Source organism: Pelmatolapia mariae, linkage group LG20 (assembly GCF_036321145.2).
Source record: "Pelmatolapia mariae isolate MD_Pm_ZW linkage group LG20, Pm_UMD_F_2, whole genome shotgun sequence".
NCBI classification, from domain to species: Eukaryota; Metazoa; Chordata; class Actinopteri; order Cichliformes; family Cichlidae; genus Pelmatolapia; species Pelmatolapia mariae.
Window position 1 is genome coordinate 38,940,172 of NC_086244.1, and position 16,761 is coordinate 38,956,932.

The window sequence follows — 16,761 nt, forward strand, 5'->3', positions numbered from 1 at the left end:
TTAGCTAGCTCATCTGTTGCATCAACGTCATGCATTTAAACAAAGAAAACTGAATGAAAAATGTAATACTACACAGTATAGACATGTTTGATAAAAGCTTTACATTCAACTACTATTAAACACAATATCATGGAATGACTTATTGATAACACTAGTATCCGTCTTTTTTGTTACATTTTACATTTTAAGTTTTTTGCTATACAGGATCAAGGGATGAATTTTAATTATTTTAAAATTATGTTCTTGCATTAAATGTAGTTTTCTTCAAGGAATTTCAGTAAATGTTTGTTGCATGAATAGATTTTAATTATTTTTGTCCTCTTATTTTTAATTAGAGAAAAAGAACAGTTAATTTTGTCATGAGCCACTTTGTGAGACTTTTTTTAAGTAGTTTCTAAAGCTGCATTTGGCTCACTCATCTTGATCTGGCTCTAGGTAGTCCTCATCCCTCTTCACCAATCCTGGAGCTGCTGTGTTTAAGTCATGTGGTGTTTCAGGGCTGTCGTGGACCTCTGCTGTAGTCTGTGCAGTTTCAGGGATTGTATCAATGTCATCATAACTCTCCTGTGGATCTTCCACTTCGTAGGTCACCCCGTCTGTCACAAAGAAAAATATTTGGCACATGTTAAACATTGACTAGTCTCATTGATCCCATTTTCAAATTTGAAATTTATTGGTACTAAAATGTGAAAACACTGTGTTCAAACTGGTTCAGAACTTTCTAGTGTTTTCATTATGGACACCTTCATGAACGTTGATGTCTCGGGCAGCAGGAGCAGTAGTAGCCGGAAAGGTCAGGGGTCGAGCCTCTTCTGCTTCATCAATATCATCATAAGGTAAAGAGGAAACACTCCGCCCATCATTCTCTGAGACAAATTCAGTCTCAGATCTGAATCCTGAATGAAAAAAAGCTCATGTTGGATTAAAAAATAAACTTCCACATCCCAGATCTGTGCCTGTTTTTTACATTTTAAGAAACTGGGAGCTGTCTGAAATAAATCTAAGGCAGGCAAATAGTTTAACAAAAAAGGGGTCTACTATAGAAAAATAGGAACACTTTAATAAACAGGAAATGTATTACTTTTTCAATTTGTGACAGTGTCAGAAAGGTGATAATTCTACCTTAAGGTTATTATTTATCTGGTAGCAGCAAAGTCTGTCAACTCTACAAAAATAAGTGATGAGCTAGTAATATTTCTAAAGACTCAAAAAGTATACTGTGTGTGCAGTGTTATCTGTTTTACTGAAACATGGTTGAATCAAAGCATCTCAGACTCTAATGTCTGGACAAACAGATAAACACAGTGGTGAGAAAAAGCTTTTTTCAGCTGAGGCAGCTCTCTAAAGCAAAACCTTTTATTTCTTTTTGTGACTTGGAGAGAGTTTTACATGCATTTGTGACTACTCACCTTGATTTTTGTAATGGACTTTATATTGGTATTGATCAGGCTTCACTATCACGCTTGAAAATGGTCCAGAATGCTGCTGCTCGCTTGTTGACAGGGACACGCAAAGGTGAGAACATTACCCCTGTTCTTGCCTCTTTACACTGGTTGCCTGTCCATTTTAGAATTCATTTTAAAACTTAATTTTTTGCTTTTAAAGTTTTAAATGGCCTGGCTCCTTCTTACCTGTCAGACCTTCTACACCGATACACTCCACAAAGGTCTCTCAGATCAACTGACCAGTCACTCCTTGCTGTCCCCATATCGAGACTGAAACACTGGGGGGACCGAGCTTTCGCTGTTGTGGCCCCCAAATTATGGAATAAATTTCCACTCCATCTCCCCTCCAATTTTATTCATTCTATATCTTATTATCTATTTTACTGATGTTTTAATATTTAATATATTAAATATATTTATTTTTATCTTCTTTTTCATTTATGTATTTATTTTATTGTTATTTATATTTATTTCTTTGTCTGCTTAATGTATGGTTTTTAACTGCTATCTCTGTTTTATTATTGGAAAGCACTTTGGTCAACTTTGTTGTTTTTAAAGTGCTATATAAACAAAGTTGGATTGGATTGGATAATGTGTATATACTTGGTTTCACTCTGATACAATCTGACAGAGAAGCTAAAGCTAGTGGCAAGAGAAAAGATGGGGGTTTGGATTTATATGTGAACAAAAGATGGTGTAAGCCTGTCAAAGAGAAGATGTGTTGTCCTGATATTACTTTTTTCTGGTCTTTGTATCCAGACAGAAGTCACTTTGAAAGATAATTTTACTTTTTATATCTGTTTTATGTCTGTCTTTTTGAAATTTAGGTGAAATTTAAATTTGTGCACTTTCAACTCGAGGCAGGGAGGGTGATGTTGAAGAGGATAAAAAACATATTTTAAACAGGAAAGAAAGTAATTTATATGGGCAGAGCAACTGATGTTCTTGATATAGTACAGTTATTTAAAAATAAGTTATGAAGACAGAAAACTGTAGGAGTAACATGCAGTAGTTAGTGTAATGGTAAATGGTAAATGGCCTGTATTTATATAGCGCTTTACTAGTCCCTAAGGACCCCAAAGCGCTTTACATATCCAGTCATTCACCCATTCACGCACACATTCACACACTGGTGATGGCAAGCTACGTTGTAGCCACAGCCACCCTGGGGCGCACTGACAGAGGCGAGGCTGCCGGACACTGGCGCCACCGGGCCCTCTGACCACCACCAGTAGGCAATGGGTGAAGTGTCTTGCCCAAGGACACAACGACCGAGACTGTCCGAGCTGGGGCTCGAACCGGCAACCTTCCGATTACAAGGCGAACTCCCAACTCTTGGTGCAGCTTCTTATATTATCGTGTCCAAATTAAAATAATGATAGTGGTGGTTTAGAGTATATCAAAGACCATTAAGCTATGGACTTTAAACACTGTTTAGAAAAAAAAAACAGATAAGATAAAACTGAATGAATGACTCACTGCCACGACTGAAGTCTTCCATCTCATTGTCTTTGTCCATGACGTCCTCATAATCTCCACTTTCAAACTCCATTTCTTTCCCTGGCAGCATTCTTGCTGAAAGGTTACAGTGTTATAAATTGACTCATACAGCAACAGCTGTCTCACCAATGCACTGTGCTAATGTACCAGTGAAGTAACTGTACAAGGAGCACAAGAGCATGAAAAGCACAACACAAGCACAGGTGTGCTTAATTTTCCCTGTTCTGTATTTACATTTGGTCGAGTTTGGTCGAGCTGATGTACTCCTTGTTCAATCAGCAGCAGTGACGGCATTATTTGAATTCAGAATTCAGTCAGTATGCTGAAAGATTGCCCTCTAATGGCAAAAAGTTTCCAACACCTTTTTCCTTTAAGCATGAAAGATCTGGATTGATCTCATGTTCAGTCAGGATTTTTACGCTTTTTAAGGTAATTCATTAGAGCAAAAACAAACAAAAAAAACAACATGTGTGTAAGTCATGTAATAAATATACTCACCTAAAGCTCTGGACTCCCTGACTCTCCTGACATACAATCGTATAAATGAAGAAATCAAGATCACTACAACAAGAAGAAATATCACACCCACGATAACAGGTCCTGTGGGTATAGGCGAACGTGGTGGCGGTGGTGGTGCGGTAGGCTCTGGTTTATAGCCTGAAAACAAACACAGCCAGGTTATTATGTTTTTTCTGGATTCAGTCACAGTGAGTTTCAGTCACAATTTATCTGTATCACGTTAATCAAAGTAAGTCAGTTCAGAATTAGAGAATACAAAAAGTGTCTTTCTGTCAAAAACAACTAATTGATTGATGGATTCATGGTTTCTCTTACAAATGATTGTAGCTGGAAAAGCGCTTCCACAGGAACGTTGTTTGACAGCACGCTTGATGTCCATGGCATCATCAGTGAACTCCAATGTTGTTTCTAAGTTGACCTTGAATCAAATTTAAACTTTGTCACATTTAGAGATACAGCCAGAATAAAAAACACTGAAATTTCTCTAGCAGTAAAAAACAGGCCTGACTGAAGCAACACAAAGCAAAAGAAGTCACTAGAAGTCCAGACCAAAAGTATTGGGACATTCAATTTCTTTCATATTTCTGCAAACTTTGCGTCAGCAAAGTATCCAGTAAGTTTTTAACTTCAAACATTTGGTCAATTTGTGTTTATTGAGATACACGTCTCATGCATTTCTTTCCATTTTATAAACCTAAATATTTTAAATGTGAGATTCCAGTCTTCATTATTAGATTTAATTAAGCTGAGACACAGAGCCAGGAAACTGTCCATGATTTTGGTTTTTAGAATATGAGACAAATCAGTGACTGCTTCAAGAAGCAGAATGTAAAGATTTACCTGTTTTGTTTCCGTAGAGCCGCTATGGGTCTCATTAATTTCTTTACAGAGTTTTGTCTCTAACACTGGGGAACGATTAAATGGACATACTCTTTCCCACTTATCTCGATAATTGACTTCAAGGACACCTCCATGTTTTTCAGCGGTGCGGAACTTTACACTTTCTGTAAAAGCAAAGAAACTGTGTTTAAAGAAGGAAACAAGCTCATCCACTTCTGTCTGACAAATATGATGTTAGAGATGGTCACCTTAGCTTTAGTAAAATCACTAGGAGCAAAGCAAGCGCCTGTCATCACTCTACATTTATTAAAGTTGGAGTGTAAAACATGTGTTCAACATATTTTTTCTAGAAAATTTCAAAAAATAACTCAGATTTCTGGACAGAACCTGCCAGACTGTCAGTGTCATGGTTTGCAAGGCAAATTATTTGTGGCTTCACTGTCTTATAATGATTATATCATTTTTATTAAAAGAAATCTTCCTTAAAATAAATAAAAAACACTCCAGGATAATGAATTAAAATACTACCATAATTAACATAAATAACATACATGTATGTACTGTATATAGGGATGAGTTTATAGGTGTATGGACTCACACTTACCACTACAAGTAATGAACACCACATTTGTGTCACACTTTCCTTTAGTCCTCCTGCACTGGCCAAGAATGGAATGGTACTTTTCACAGCTGACATGGTAAATGTTACCTGAACCCTTTGATGGAGCTTTGGGTTTAGTGAAGACAGCATTGCCACAAAGCTTTTCTTGGCAAACTCTGTGTGCATAGGATAGATCCCCGTTACTCAGATCCCAGTTACTAGCACACACTGGAACGCCATCTATCCTCACTTCTCCACGACAGTCCTGTGAAAGGCTGACACTGGGCTCCTCTGGGAAGGAAAGCAATAAAACACTGCAGTCAAGTATTGATAAAGACATAAAGCACTGAGGTAGAAATAATCAGTTAATCTTCTCTGCACTACAAAGTCAAAATATGAAGCACAAGTCCATAATCAAATAGTTCATTTAACACTTTTAGCTTTGGTTTGTTACTTTATCCAGTGTATCTGGAATAATTCTCTTTCACACTCCCAGTGTCTTGTTACACTCTTCAGTGTTTCCAGTGCAAATGTAAAAAGTCTGTGATCATTTAAGATCAGTCCTGCTGATATAAATCTTACTTTGGCATTCAATAAAGACTGGCTCCTTCCTTGAGGGTGTGGTTTTATTTTCACACTCCCAAATGCTTCCTGGATTTTTACCACAGCTGAATCTTTTGTTCCAAAAAGAATCTATTTCAATTGTTTGGGGGTGGTTTTTATTTGTTGATTGGTATCCACCACAGGCCATATCCTGGCAAAGCCGTCCCTTCTCAGTTTCATTGAAGTTTTCTCTGGAAACAGCACTGAGTCCCTGTCTCCAGTGAACCAACACTGTTCCACTACAGGCCTTTTTGTCAGGTACCATCGTCCTCCATTCTGAGACAGACAAGAGAAATAAAAAGTTCACAAAACATGATGTAACCAACAGGATCTGAATGATATAAATAACACACTCTGCACACAGAAATGACATTATGATCCTGCATCAAATTAAAGTTTTTAAAGTTTAGCTAACCTGCTGACTGCTGTGTAAATAAAATGATTTATAGAGTGATAACAAAGAGATGACAACTGATGACAGCGATATTTTTATAACCATCAGACTGCACAGGCTAGCTGTTTCCAGCTGATTCCAGACATTATTTAAGTGAGTCAGACTGTGTGGCAGAGCCATACTGGTGACATGGACAACAAGCAGAAAAGAAAAGAGTAAAATTGAGTAGAACAAATATGATTAATGGAGGTGAGGATGTTAACATTCTAACCTTTATTTCACTAAATTTCAATTCAATTTCAAAAGCTTTATTTTTAAATTAGGCTGAAGGAGCAAAGAATAATTAAGAAACTGCTGACACAAAGATCATTATACACACCAGAGCATCGGAGGCCACTGTGTTTGCAGGCAGCTGTAGAAGCAGTAATACTGCTGCATGCAGATAATGGACTGTTAGCATTTGCAATGCAGTTTAGATTTGAAATGGCCAATTTATCTGCTGCAGGTCCAAAGTAGGGAAGAGTCTCGACAGCATCACCACATTTAAGCTCCTGACAGATGGTGTTTCGATTGTTAGTGTCATTGAGAGCATTCTCGCACACAGGGATCCACTTCCCCTCATACTCCACCTCTACGTTTCCAAAGCATTTGTAACTGGGAATGCTAAATCTGGGCTTGACACTACCTGAAAGAAAAAATTATGAAAATCATGCTATATATTTACAATACTCTTATTTTATTTTTAATTAGAATTTTAAGCAACAAGAACCATCATCATCTTAGTGAAAACATGAAATAAGTGTAAAGAATTTCAGTCTGATAGCTTCAGAAAGATTTATATTTCCTTCTTTAACACAAATGAGCTTAATTATGAAAAACAGTATTTACAGAGATAATTTTTAAACATTTGAAGGAATATTTAAAAACAGATTAATGTCTTTTTGTTTGTTTTTTAAATTCTGGTATCCTGTAACTTAGCGACAAAAAAATCAACAAACCAATAAACTGGAACAACAAAACTGGCACTTTTTTCCAAAGGAGGGAAATCAGTTGAAAATGAAACTTTTTAAAAAGCGAAGATGTGACATTTATTATATTTTTGCATAAATAAAAATATTTTTAAAAAACAATTAATTACCTGAGCAAACAACATAGGCTGGTTTTTGTTTACAGGACTTATCATTGTCCTGGTTTTTGACAAAGATGCTCTGTGTCAGGTCAGTAGTCTGACTTGTCGGGTGTAAACTGCTGAAGAGGATATCACCATCTTTGGGACTGTTGTGGGCTTTTATGGGCGTCCCACAGTTCAGCTTTTCACACAGCTTCACAGACTTGTCTTCTGTCCAGGTGTCTGCACACATATCTCCTTCCTTGCCTTCTACACGAATCCTGACTTTTCCCCAGCAGCTGTTTGTCAACCTCATCCCAATATTTCCTGTTGTGACATTGAAAAAGCAAAAGATAAGAGGAAACTAGTATCAGTGGATATTTCATAACGTCTTGGACCCAGCTACGTTTCAGAAAAAATAGAAAATAATAGAAACTTGATTGAGAAAAAACAGGGAGTTGAATGTACATCTATGGACATTAAAAGGTAAAGTCTGTTATAAGTAAATTGTCTCTTCTGTGACACAATAAATCAATTCCATAATGACCTTATTCTTAGTTTTATACTTTAACTCATTCACATTTCACATTACCTGAACATTTCACATAGGCAGTAGAATTATGGTGGTCAGGAGGCAGAGGTGCAGTTTGGTTACACTCAAAAAGAGACTTTTTTCTGGATGAGCAGCTAAAAGAGTCATTCCAAACTTTATTAATCATATCAGCCGTAGAATTGAAAGAAAAGCTGGCAACGTTCCCACAATGCATCTGCTGACACACTCTGTCTGCAGACACGTTGTTCCATGTCTCTTTAGACCCAGAGAGCCAGTAGATTTCTCTGCCATGCTCTATCCCCACGTGACCAGAACAGGTTCCACTCAAAAACACCACCTTGTGACCTGATGGACACAAAGAGAGAAACGTGATATACAGTAAGTGGCTGTGCAGGTCGTCTACCTGTTGAAAGGTCAGTCGTTCATGCGTGAATGTTAGACAAAGCCCTTTGACACAGGATTAAAGCACTGCATCAATGTTTGCTTGTGACTGGGTGAATCAGGCTTGTAGTAAAAAGTGCTTTGACTTTAAAATGCTGAATGTCTTTGCTGATAGCTGAGCAGACCAATGATTCTCTACTACTTGCAGCAAAACTCACTCTGGGTGCTCTAAAGGAGTAGAAAAGCACTATATAAGTAATATTTTTTCACACTGTACCACATATCATATCATACTTTTTCAGAGATTAGGAACTACAATCTCACCTTCGGTTTTAAAATAAGAGAGCGGAATAATTAAAAGACCCTGATCACATGATCAGAGAGGCTGACTGCTTGAATAAGGACTTAGCAGGTCTTCTTAGAGTCAGGAGCCACGCCATGTAGCACTTTATATTTCATTAATAAAATTTTAAAATAAATTCACTATGAATTTGACCAGGAGCAAGAATAGGGGTGATGTGTGAGCACCAGCTAGTTTTTGTTAGCAGCGTAGGTGCTGCGTTCTGGACCAGCTAAACACGAGCTAAAGAGGACCGAGAGGTGCATGTGACAAGTGAGTCACAGTAATCAAGACAACAGAAAATTAAAGCGTGCAATAAAAGTTCCACATTACTGATTGTCAGTAAGGGTCTGAAATTTGTGATGTTTCCTAATTAAATGAGAGAAATAGACTGGATGAGCTTTGAGATGTGAGATTCAAATTTCAAATCAGTACCAAAAATGATACGAAGACTCTTAAATGATGATTCGGTGTTGCTGTAACAACTGACAACCTCAGATTTTTTTAGAATTAAGATGAAGGAAATTTAAAGACATTAAAAGCAATGAAGCATGTTTGTTATTTATTCGTGTTGTCTTACTATTTATATGTTATTTCTGCACACTTTGCGAGGAGCCCTCACAATTTTGTGGTTAATTTACAATGACAATAAAAGGCTATTCTATTCTATTCTATTGGCCAAGGTGTGAGAGGCTGGTAAACACTCCACTATTGGGCAAACATTGTTTTGTCTGTAATTAGTCAGCTAATCTACCGACAAAGACATTTGGCACCCAAAAAAGCCTAATGACTTTTTCAAAAAAGACATTTTGTTTATTTGGGTTTCTAGTTGGATTTTCACAGGTAAGTACATTTAGACCTTAGACTTGATGATTTACTAAATAGAGGCATGTAACTAAGCAGAAGGGAAAAAAACACTTTTTTCTTCTGACTGATCAATGAATGAAAATGTCTTTTTCCTGGTTCTAGCATTTTATTATATTTTAGTATGTTTACTTTGGGAAAGCACTATCATTTGCTACACATGTGTAATTACTTATAACAGTTATACACAGCAACAAGGTCAAAGGGCTCATGACACTCACCCTCACAGGTAATTCCAACTGCTACCGCTTCCCGATCCGAAAATTGGTTGTTTGAGTTTTCTGTTAAGCACTCTGATATGTTTGATATCTTCTTATTTGTCGGACACGTTATTGACAGGAAGCTACCAGAACCCTGACTGAATTTTTCAGTTTTGCCTTTTTCCCCACATTTCAGTTGTGTGCAGACAGCTGCTGATTGAGCCTCTGTCCATTCATTTTCAGGAACTTTCTTCCACTGGCCCTCATGCTTTATCTCCAATCTTCCAGCACATCTTCCAGGACCATCTGCCAGTTTCACCTCCACACTGTCTGTACCATGACAATAAGAGATTTATCAGCCACGAAACACAAAAAGAATAAATACATTAAATTAAACTCTTGATGAACACATTTTGGGAAAATTTAATCAGAATTTAACAATGTCACAATTTCATTGAATGAAGTAACTCATTTTCTGTCTCGACAGAGAATTTATTGCAGAATTTAAAATCCCATTATAAAAGCAGACAAAGGCAATCAGCAGCCACTCTGTACATTATCACTGCTGTATCTCACCTGAACACACCACATAAGGTTGGTTTGAACACTGGATGTCCTTGCCATGCTGAGCCTGACAGTGCCACAGTGAGGACTCGCTGCCTTTGCAGCTCACATGGTCCATTCTCCCTCTTGAATTCTGATGTTCTTTAGTATAAATCAGCTAGAACAAAGCATTTATGAGTTTGCTTTATTTCATTGACAGACAGAAAACACTGACTGATTTAAAGACAATGAGTCACTGCCTACTGTTAGCCTGGGAAAAAAGAGTGGTGAACTAAATAAAAATCCCAGACAGTGGAATAACTTACAGATAAAACTAACATCCACTTGCTTGGATGGACTGATTAGGAGCTCAAACTATTGAACTTACTTTAAACATTTTTAATTTTAATTCATTTACTTTAATCCAGGGTTTCCAACTCCAGGCCTCGAGGGCCGGTGTCCTGCAGTTTTTAGGTGTGTCAGTGATCCAACACAGCTGATTCAAATGGCTAAATTACCATCTCAACATGTCTTGAAGTTCTCCAGAGGCCTGGTAATGAACTAATCATTTGATTCAGGTGTGTAGACTCAAGGTGAGATCTAAAACCTGCAGGACACCGGCCCTCGAGGCCTGGAGTCGGGAACCCCTGCTTTAATCATTTTGAGGTTCAAACAATGCCATGTTGATCAAATCAAGTGATTATTAAAATTCACAAAATAAACATTTGTTGCAACCCTGTAAAAAAGCATCAATCTAACCATGGTGAGGAGAAAAGGCTACATGGTGATCACTAATATTCTTGTGACATCAAAGAAATATATAATATTGTTATCATCTCCAGCAGCTTTTACTTCATGTGCATTCAGTATTAATGGTGCACTTTAGTACACTAATTACAATAAAGCCAGTAGCACTGCTGTATGGACAGTTTCTGATACATGAACGCTCAGTATCCATGTATCAGAACAACAGGTAACTTATGGTGACTAAACTTGAAAACTCACTTCCCCGCATCCAAGTTCCTTGCAGACTAATTCAGCTTCCTTTTTAGTCCAGGAGGAGGCACACACAGGATCAACTGAACCATTCACTTCAATATTAACTGTACCATAGCACTTGCTGTCTTTACCAGAGCGCAGAACTACTTTGACTTCATCTGAGAGAGAGAGAGAGAGAGAGAGAGAGAGAGCACTGTGTGTGAAGTGTTTGCTTGGAAGTTGTTTGTGTTGGAATATAAATGTGTTGAATTACCTGTGCATGTCACATTAAGGTTTTTGTTTGTGCTGAGAGAGTTACCACAGTGCATTTGCTGGCACACATCAAAAGTAAAGTTGTCCTGTTGAACAGGTACCCAGTTGTTATTTTCTTCTTTTTCCAGCTGCCCAGAACACACATTTGACTGGTTTCCTTTGAGCTGCAGTCTCGTATAACCTGTTCATAAAAACACTTTCACCATGTGTGTGTGTGTGTGTGTGTGTGTGTGTGTGTGTGTGTGTGTGTGTGTGTGTGTGTGTGTGTGTGTGTGTGTGTGTTACCTTCACATATGACAGAAACAGGTTTGCATGATGCTGAATTGTCCTGTTTGCCATTCGCACACTGCCACAGATGATCTGGGTCTGCATTTTTAAAGGCTGAACAATCAAGCTTCATCTTTGATGAGTCTGTGAAAGTTTTACTAACCATCCTCTCTGAGGGAGGAATTTCTCTGAGTCCACCACACTCCAGACTTTCACACAGAAGCCTGGCTTCTTTTTCACCTTTTTAAGAGAGGAATTAAAACAGTTCAAAACAATTCAAAAAGCAATAAAATATTATTATAACATCAAATTGAGAGAGCAATCTTGACAATATTTGAACGGCTCTGCCATTTTGAAACATAGAAGATTAGCAAAAAGAAAATACATACCAATGCTGTTGTTACAAAAGTAACCCTGAGGTTTGCCATCAATGGAGTACTTGACAGCTCCAGCACATTTGGGTCCATCCAGGCTCAATGTGATATTACCTTGAAGAGCACACTCAATTACCAGCATAGTACAAACACAGATAAAAAACAACAAACACCACAATCGATCTTACCAAGTAATTTCCAATACAGTTCATTTTCTTAACAACTTTTAGCGAAGAGTTTTTTAAGCTTTTAAAGTTGCAGTTTTTGTCAGTACTTTTCAATAAACCCCCCCCCCCCCCCACACACACACACACACACACACACACACACACACACACACACAAGAAAAGAAAAAAAGAGAAAGAAAGATCTAACAAACTTACTTGAACACTTAAGTTTTTTCACTGTGAACTTTGAGTAATAGCTGGACTTCCAACCAGGATGTTTACATTCCCACAGAGCGCTCTCGTGTCCTTCACACTTCAGTTCATTGAGCCAGATCGGTCTGTCTTCAGAAGGCTTAAGAATATCTCTTACTGAGTTCTCCACAGGTTCCCCACAGTGAGTGCTCTTACAAACCACTTTTTCAGTGTTCTTGCTCCAGTGTTTATCCCCAACATAGCCCCATATGTTGTTATGGTAGACTTCAAGGTAGCCTTCACATGGGTAGCCTCCTTTGTTTCCATTTTTTAGAATCAGTTTGTCCTCAGCTAGGAACATACAAGGTTTATACAGCAAATTATTATTATTGTTAGGATTTTTTCATGGCTGACTTACTTTTGGGAACTGCAAAGTAAATATTTAAAGTTGTAAATGTAAAATTTCTTTTGTTTATCTGGTTTTTTTTTTATCTGAATATTGGTAAAAACACTTTTTTTTTTACAAATCTTTTTAATCCCTTCATGTCTTTCTTTAGGATAATATCATCATTCCTCAGCAGATTTATACAAAAACAACAATGAAAAACCACAGTGGTTAATATTTTTTTAACATATGTGGTGTCTATTGTAAATGGCATAGATTAAGAGGAAGGGTATTGTACACCCATGACAGGTTACCAGTCTGTCACAGGGCTAACACATGGAGACAGAAAACCACTGATGCTCACACTCACCATCATCATTTAGAATTACCAGTTAATCTAACCCCTTAGTACCCATGCAGACACGAGGAGAACAGGCAAACTACACACAGAAAGGCCCCAGGCTGGATTTGAACCACTTTCTCACTGTGAAGTGACAGTACTAACCACTGAGCCACCGTGATTTCCAGCGATGGCTAAATTTGCTAATCGGCCAAAATAGCATGCGAGTACAATTCGGAGGTATGCTGATGGGTGTGGTTAGTTTTATGGATAATTTACAAATATTGCACTGTTTTAAACGCAGGTGCAGTCAGTTCATTTCAGTATCAAGGACAAAATCAGCTTGTGTTCTTAATTTCAATATTGTCCTGACTATATTTTACACCTGCATCTGCAGAATCAGTTACAAAAATCTCGGACTTCCCTCCACTGACACGCACCTCTTGTCACTGAGCTCTTTGTAAATACTGTACTTTTCTTGACTTTCTTTTGACAGGAAAAACCCAGTTTGCACTTGAAAAGTCTTGATTTAAAAAAAAAATGCAACAGAAATCTGGACATACACTTGAATTGAACTGTTACATTTCTTCCACACCTTGACTTAAAAAAAAAAAAGCTGCTATTTAAATAAAACAATTTTACATATAGTTTTTAAATAAAATGAGAGAAGGAGAGTCATAGGTGCCTGGTGTGATTGTGAGTCCAAATGGTTCTCTGTCTCTATATGTTTGCCCTGTGACAGACTGGCGGCAACCTGCACAGGGTGTACCCTGCCTCTCGCCCTAAAACAGCTGGGATAGGCTCCAGCTCCCCCTGCGACCCTGACCCGAGAGAATGGATGGATTTTAAAATATAAATAATATTTCAAAGTTATTTCAAGGATTTCTACCTAAGTTGAATTTTACACAAAAGTACTGCATTGATTGTTTTGGGGTTTTTTTGGTTCAAATTCAGGATCACATCTGGACTCAGTTCTAACGCATTCACACACACGCTCATATAGAGAAATTCAAATTAATACCAACAATTAATAATATTACTACTGTTCAGAATGAAATAAACTGAATTAACTTGCCTTGTGAGATCACCAGCTCAATGTGAGCAAGGTGGAGAAGCAGGAGGAGGAACCACATCATCACCACAGCTCATGACTTGAGAGTGAGACAGACAAATGATGCGCTCAGCTTTATATTGCCATGGCTTTGCCCACCAAAAATGGAAATGAGCAACATACGTGCCAAAGCTAGACTAACAAATATTAACTTAGATTGAAAGAAAACTAACACACAAGTGTCCTTACTTCATATACAGCACCTTTTTATGCTTTTCTCTTCATTAAACTAAAATTCCCCTTGATGCTGTGACACTGGCACACAACATACTGTATTAGAATGTACAATTGATCAACTGTTGATAAATTATAAATTTAACGTTTAATAACTGATGCACATGGCTGTTTTGATGTTTTTAATTTGCTATTATTATTTTCATTTTAAATATTTCAATAAACTGATCTAGAAATGATTTTTTTACTCAGCACTCTCTATGACATAAATTTGACGCCATTAAATAATATCTGCCTCAACAGAGTCATAATATTGCTTCATGCAAACAAACTTAACATATTACCAAGTTCTTTAATACTGATAAATTCAGTTAATCCATAACCAGAGAAAAAAAGATGTTATGTTAACAAAGTCTGACGTTATAAATGCAGTTAGTTTTTCTTGTGTTGCTTATGATGAATACCTTTATGCAAACGAGCACAGACAGATTACCATGTTCTTTAATACTAATAAATTTACATCACAAAATCAAAATAAGGATAGGTAACAAACATAAACACACTTTTTTAATAAAAAAAAAAATCATCATGAACATTTTTAGCAACATTGTAATAATAGTAACACCAAAAATATTCCACATAGTTTTCTACAACTAACAGATAAAATAAGTTTTTGTCTTTGATTGTTTTCAATGATTCAACAGCAGCATGTATTTGCTGTGTATGAATGAGTATTAGGGCCAGGAGTATTAAACAAATACCTTGTGTAGACAAGTCAGTAAAATTGGTTTTAGTTAGTTTAGTACCTTTTCAGTACAGAAACACAGTGGGACGATAAGTATTAATCACACTGAAAAGATGGTGCAGAAAGCTGCATCGGGTCAGAAAGAAAAACACACAAACTTGGAAGAGTTGGCCAGATTTGTGCAAAATGAAATAGCTGTGAATAGACAGATGCAAGAATATTGATGGAGTAAAGAGTTTGTATTCTCTATCCCAAGACGGCTGATCAACTTAGCTACACAAGGCGTTTTTAGAGAGTGTTGCAGCCGTGGCAGTTTGTCTTGAAACGGCAAATGTAACCTCCACATTTGACTTTTTTATCAAAGTATCACTTCAACTTTAATCTCAAAATATCTACTTTAATCCTGAAATAAACACTATTTATTTCTTCTTAACATGGTCCTAATACTCTGTCATAGCTGTGCCTGTTTTCAAAGAGCTCTATAAATAAAGATAGTATGGTAAATCAATTTTAAAGAGTAACATTTTGTTTGATTTAGAATTAGTTTTTTAATCAGTGTCCTTAGCCGCAGCAGACAACTGTATAATTCCACCATTCTCGTGAAGATGAAGGTTTCAAAGCATTTGTCTTTAATGAAATTACATTAAATGTCAACTTCTATCAGTAACCCTGATATCTGAGATCATTATGTCCTTAAACAAAAACACAAAGCCTTAGGGAGCAGCACACACAGCAAAACATCAGCTCACATCAGAGAAATGTCAAACTATTAATATTCTTAGAAAGGAAATATTATTTCAGTGAGAAAGAAAGGCTTAAAAACAACAACCTCCTGCTACATTTTATCAGACCGCATCTACGCATCTACAAGCTGTAAAATCTGTGAAAATAAATAAATAAATACATGTGTGTGTGTATATATATATATATATATATATATATATATATATATACAGCATCCTGAAAGTAGAGACCATGATATTTGAGTAAGGCTTTAAATAACATGAGGAATAATCATAAATACTACAAGAATGTCCAAGTATTGTATTTCACAATGGCCAAGAGACATACACTCGGAGGGTGCATTGCCCACTATATGCAGCATGTATACAGGATGTGATATATAAAATATGTATATAAACATTAACAACTAATGCATGGTAAAAACGCATCACTCTAATGGAATTATCCATCCTGACATTTTACATGTGAATGTTCCTGGACTGTGGTCACAGGTGTAAAATGAGTGTACGAGAGAGCTGCACGGCTCTGTGGCTGTCTGGCGGGAGACTTTTCTGAGCTGTGACTAACTGGAAACAATGTATTCCCAGCTGCCCTATTGATTCTTACTGAAATTCATTTACCCAAAAAGCCCATTTTGGCAACAAAACAAACCAAGTCGCTAAAAGGCCTGCAAGAGTTTTCTAGCGAGACATAAATTCTGGTTAAAGTGTCCCAGAGTCTCAAACTATCAAGAGAAGACACTTCAGGGTGCATTTGCTTTTTTGTTACATACTTCATACGTCTTTGTACTGTAGATGTAGATTTCACTGAGCAGTATCATGAATGAATTATTAGCAGAATCTGCTTATATTATAAAATTGACAGCCAGGCCTGAGTTCTCCTGTAGGCCCCCCAAAAATTAAAAAAAAAAATCTACACACAAATCATAGCAATGAAAGTGTGATAATAAGGCCTTCCCTCCCCGACTGATTTATCGCTATCACTTTGTGACAGAGGTAGTGATGATGCTATAATAATGACATTAAGATTATTTTTGCCTTTTTTCTGGTCCCGTTATTTCTCCCCTCCTTGATGTGCAGAGAGTACAGAACGCAGAGAGGCACACTTTACACACACTCTC

At 37.0% G+C, this 16,761-nt stretch overlaps 1 protein-coding gene across 1 annotated transcript; it reads right to left on the minus strand.

Annotated features, from left to right (window-relative positions):
• Window positions 1-305: 305 nt before the first annotated feature.
• On the minus strand, window positions 306-5,640 carry LOC134619326 (uncharacterized). Its single transcript, XM_063465087.1, has 8 exons — window positions 5,488-5,640; window positions 4,909-5,196; window positions 4,305-4,468; window positions 3,780-3,882; window positions 3,444-3,602; window positions 2,925-3,020; window positions 744-896; window positions 306-596 (listed from the first exon to the last, which is right to left on the minus strand). Exons 4-8 carry the CDS (start codon window positions 3,841-3,843, stop codon window positions 412-414), a joined length of 657 nt encoding a protein of 218 aa, XP_063321157.1. The 5' UTR covers window positions 3,844-3,882; window positions 4,305-4,468; window positions 4,909-5,196; window positions 5,488-5,640; the 3' UTR covers window positions 306-411.
• Window positions 5,641-16,761: the final 11,121 nt, after the last annotated feature.

Excerpts from the sequence above, each read along its gene's own strand:
- LOC134619326 (XM_063465087.1), bottom strand. The coding sequence starts at position 3,843 with ATGGACATCAAGCGTGCTGTCAAACAACGTTCCTGTGGAAGCGCTTTT. Across the intron at positions 3,603-3,779 it reads TTTTCCAGCTACAATCATTT|GCTATAAACCAGAGCCTACC; the intron begins GTAAGAGAAACC and ends GTTTGTTTTCAG. Across the intron at positions 597-743 it reads AGACATCAACGTTCATGAAG|ACGGGGTGACCTACGAAGTG; the intron begins GTGTCCATAATG and ends TCTTTGTGACAG.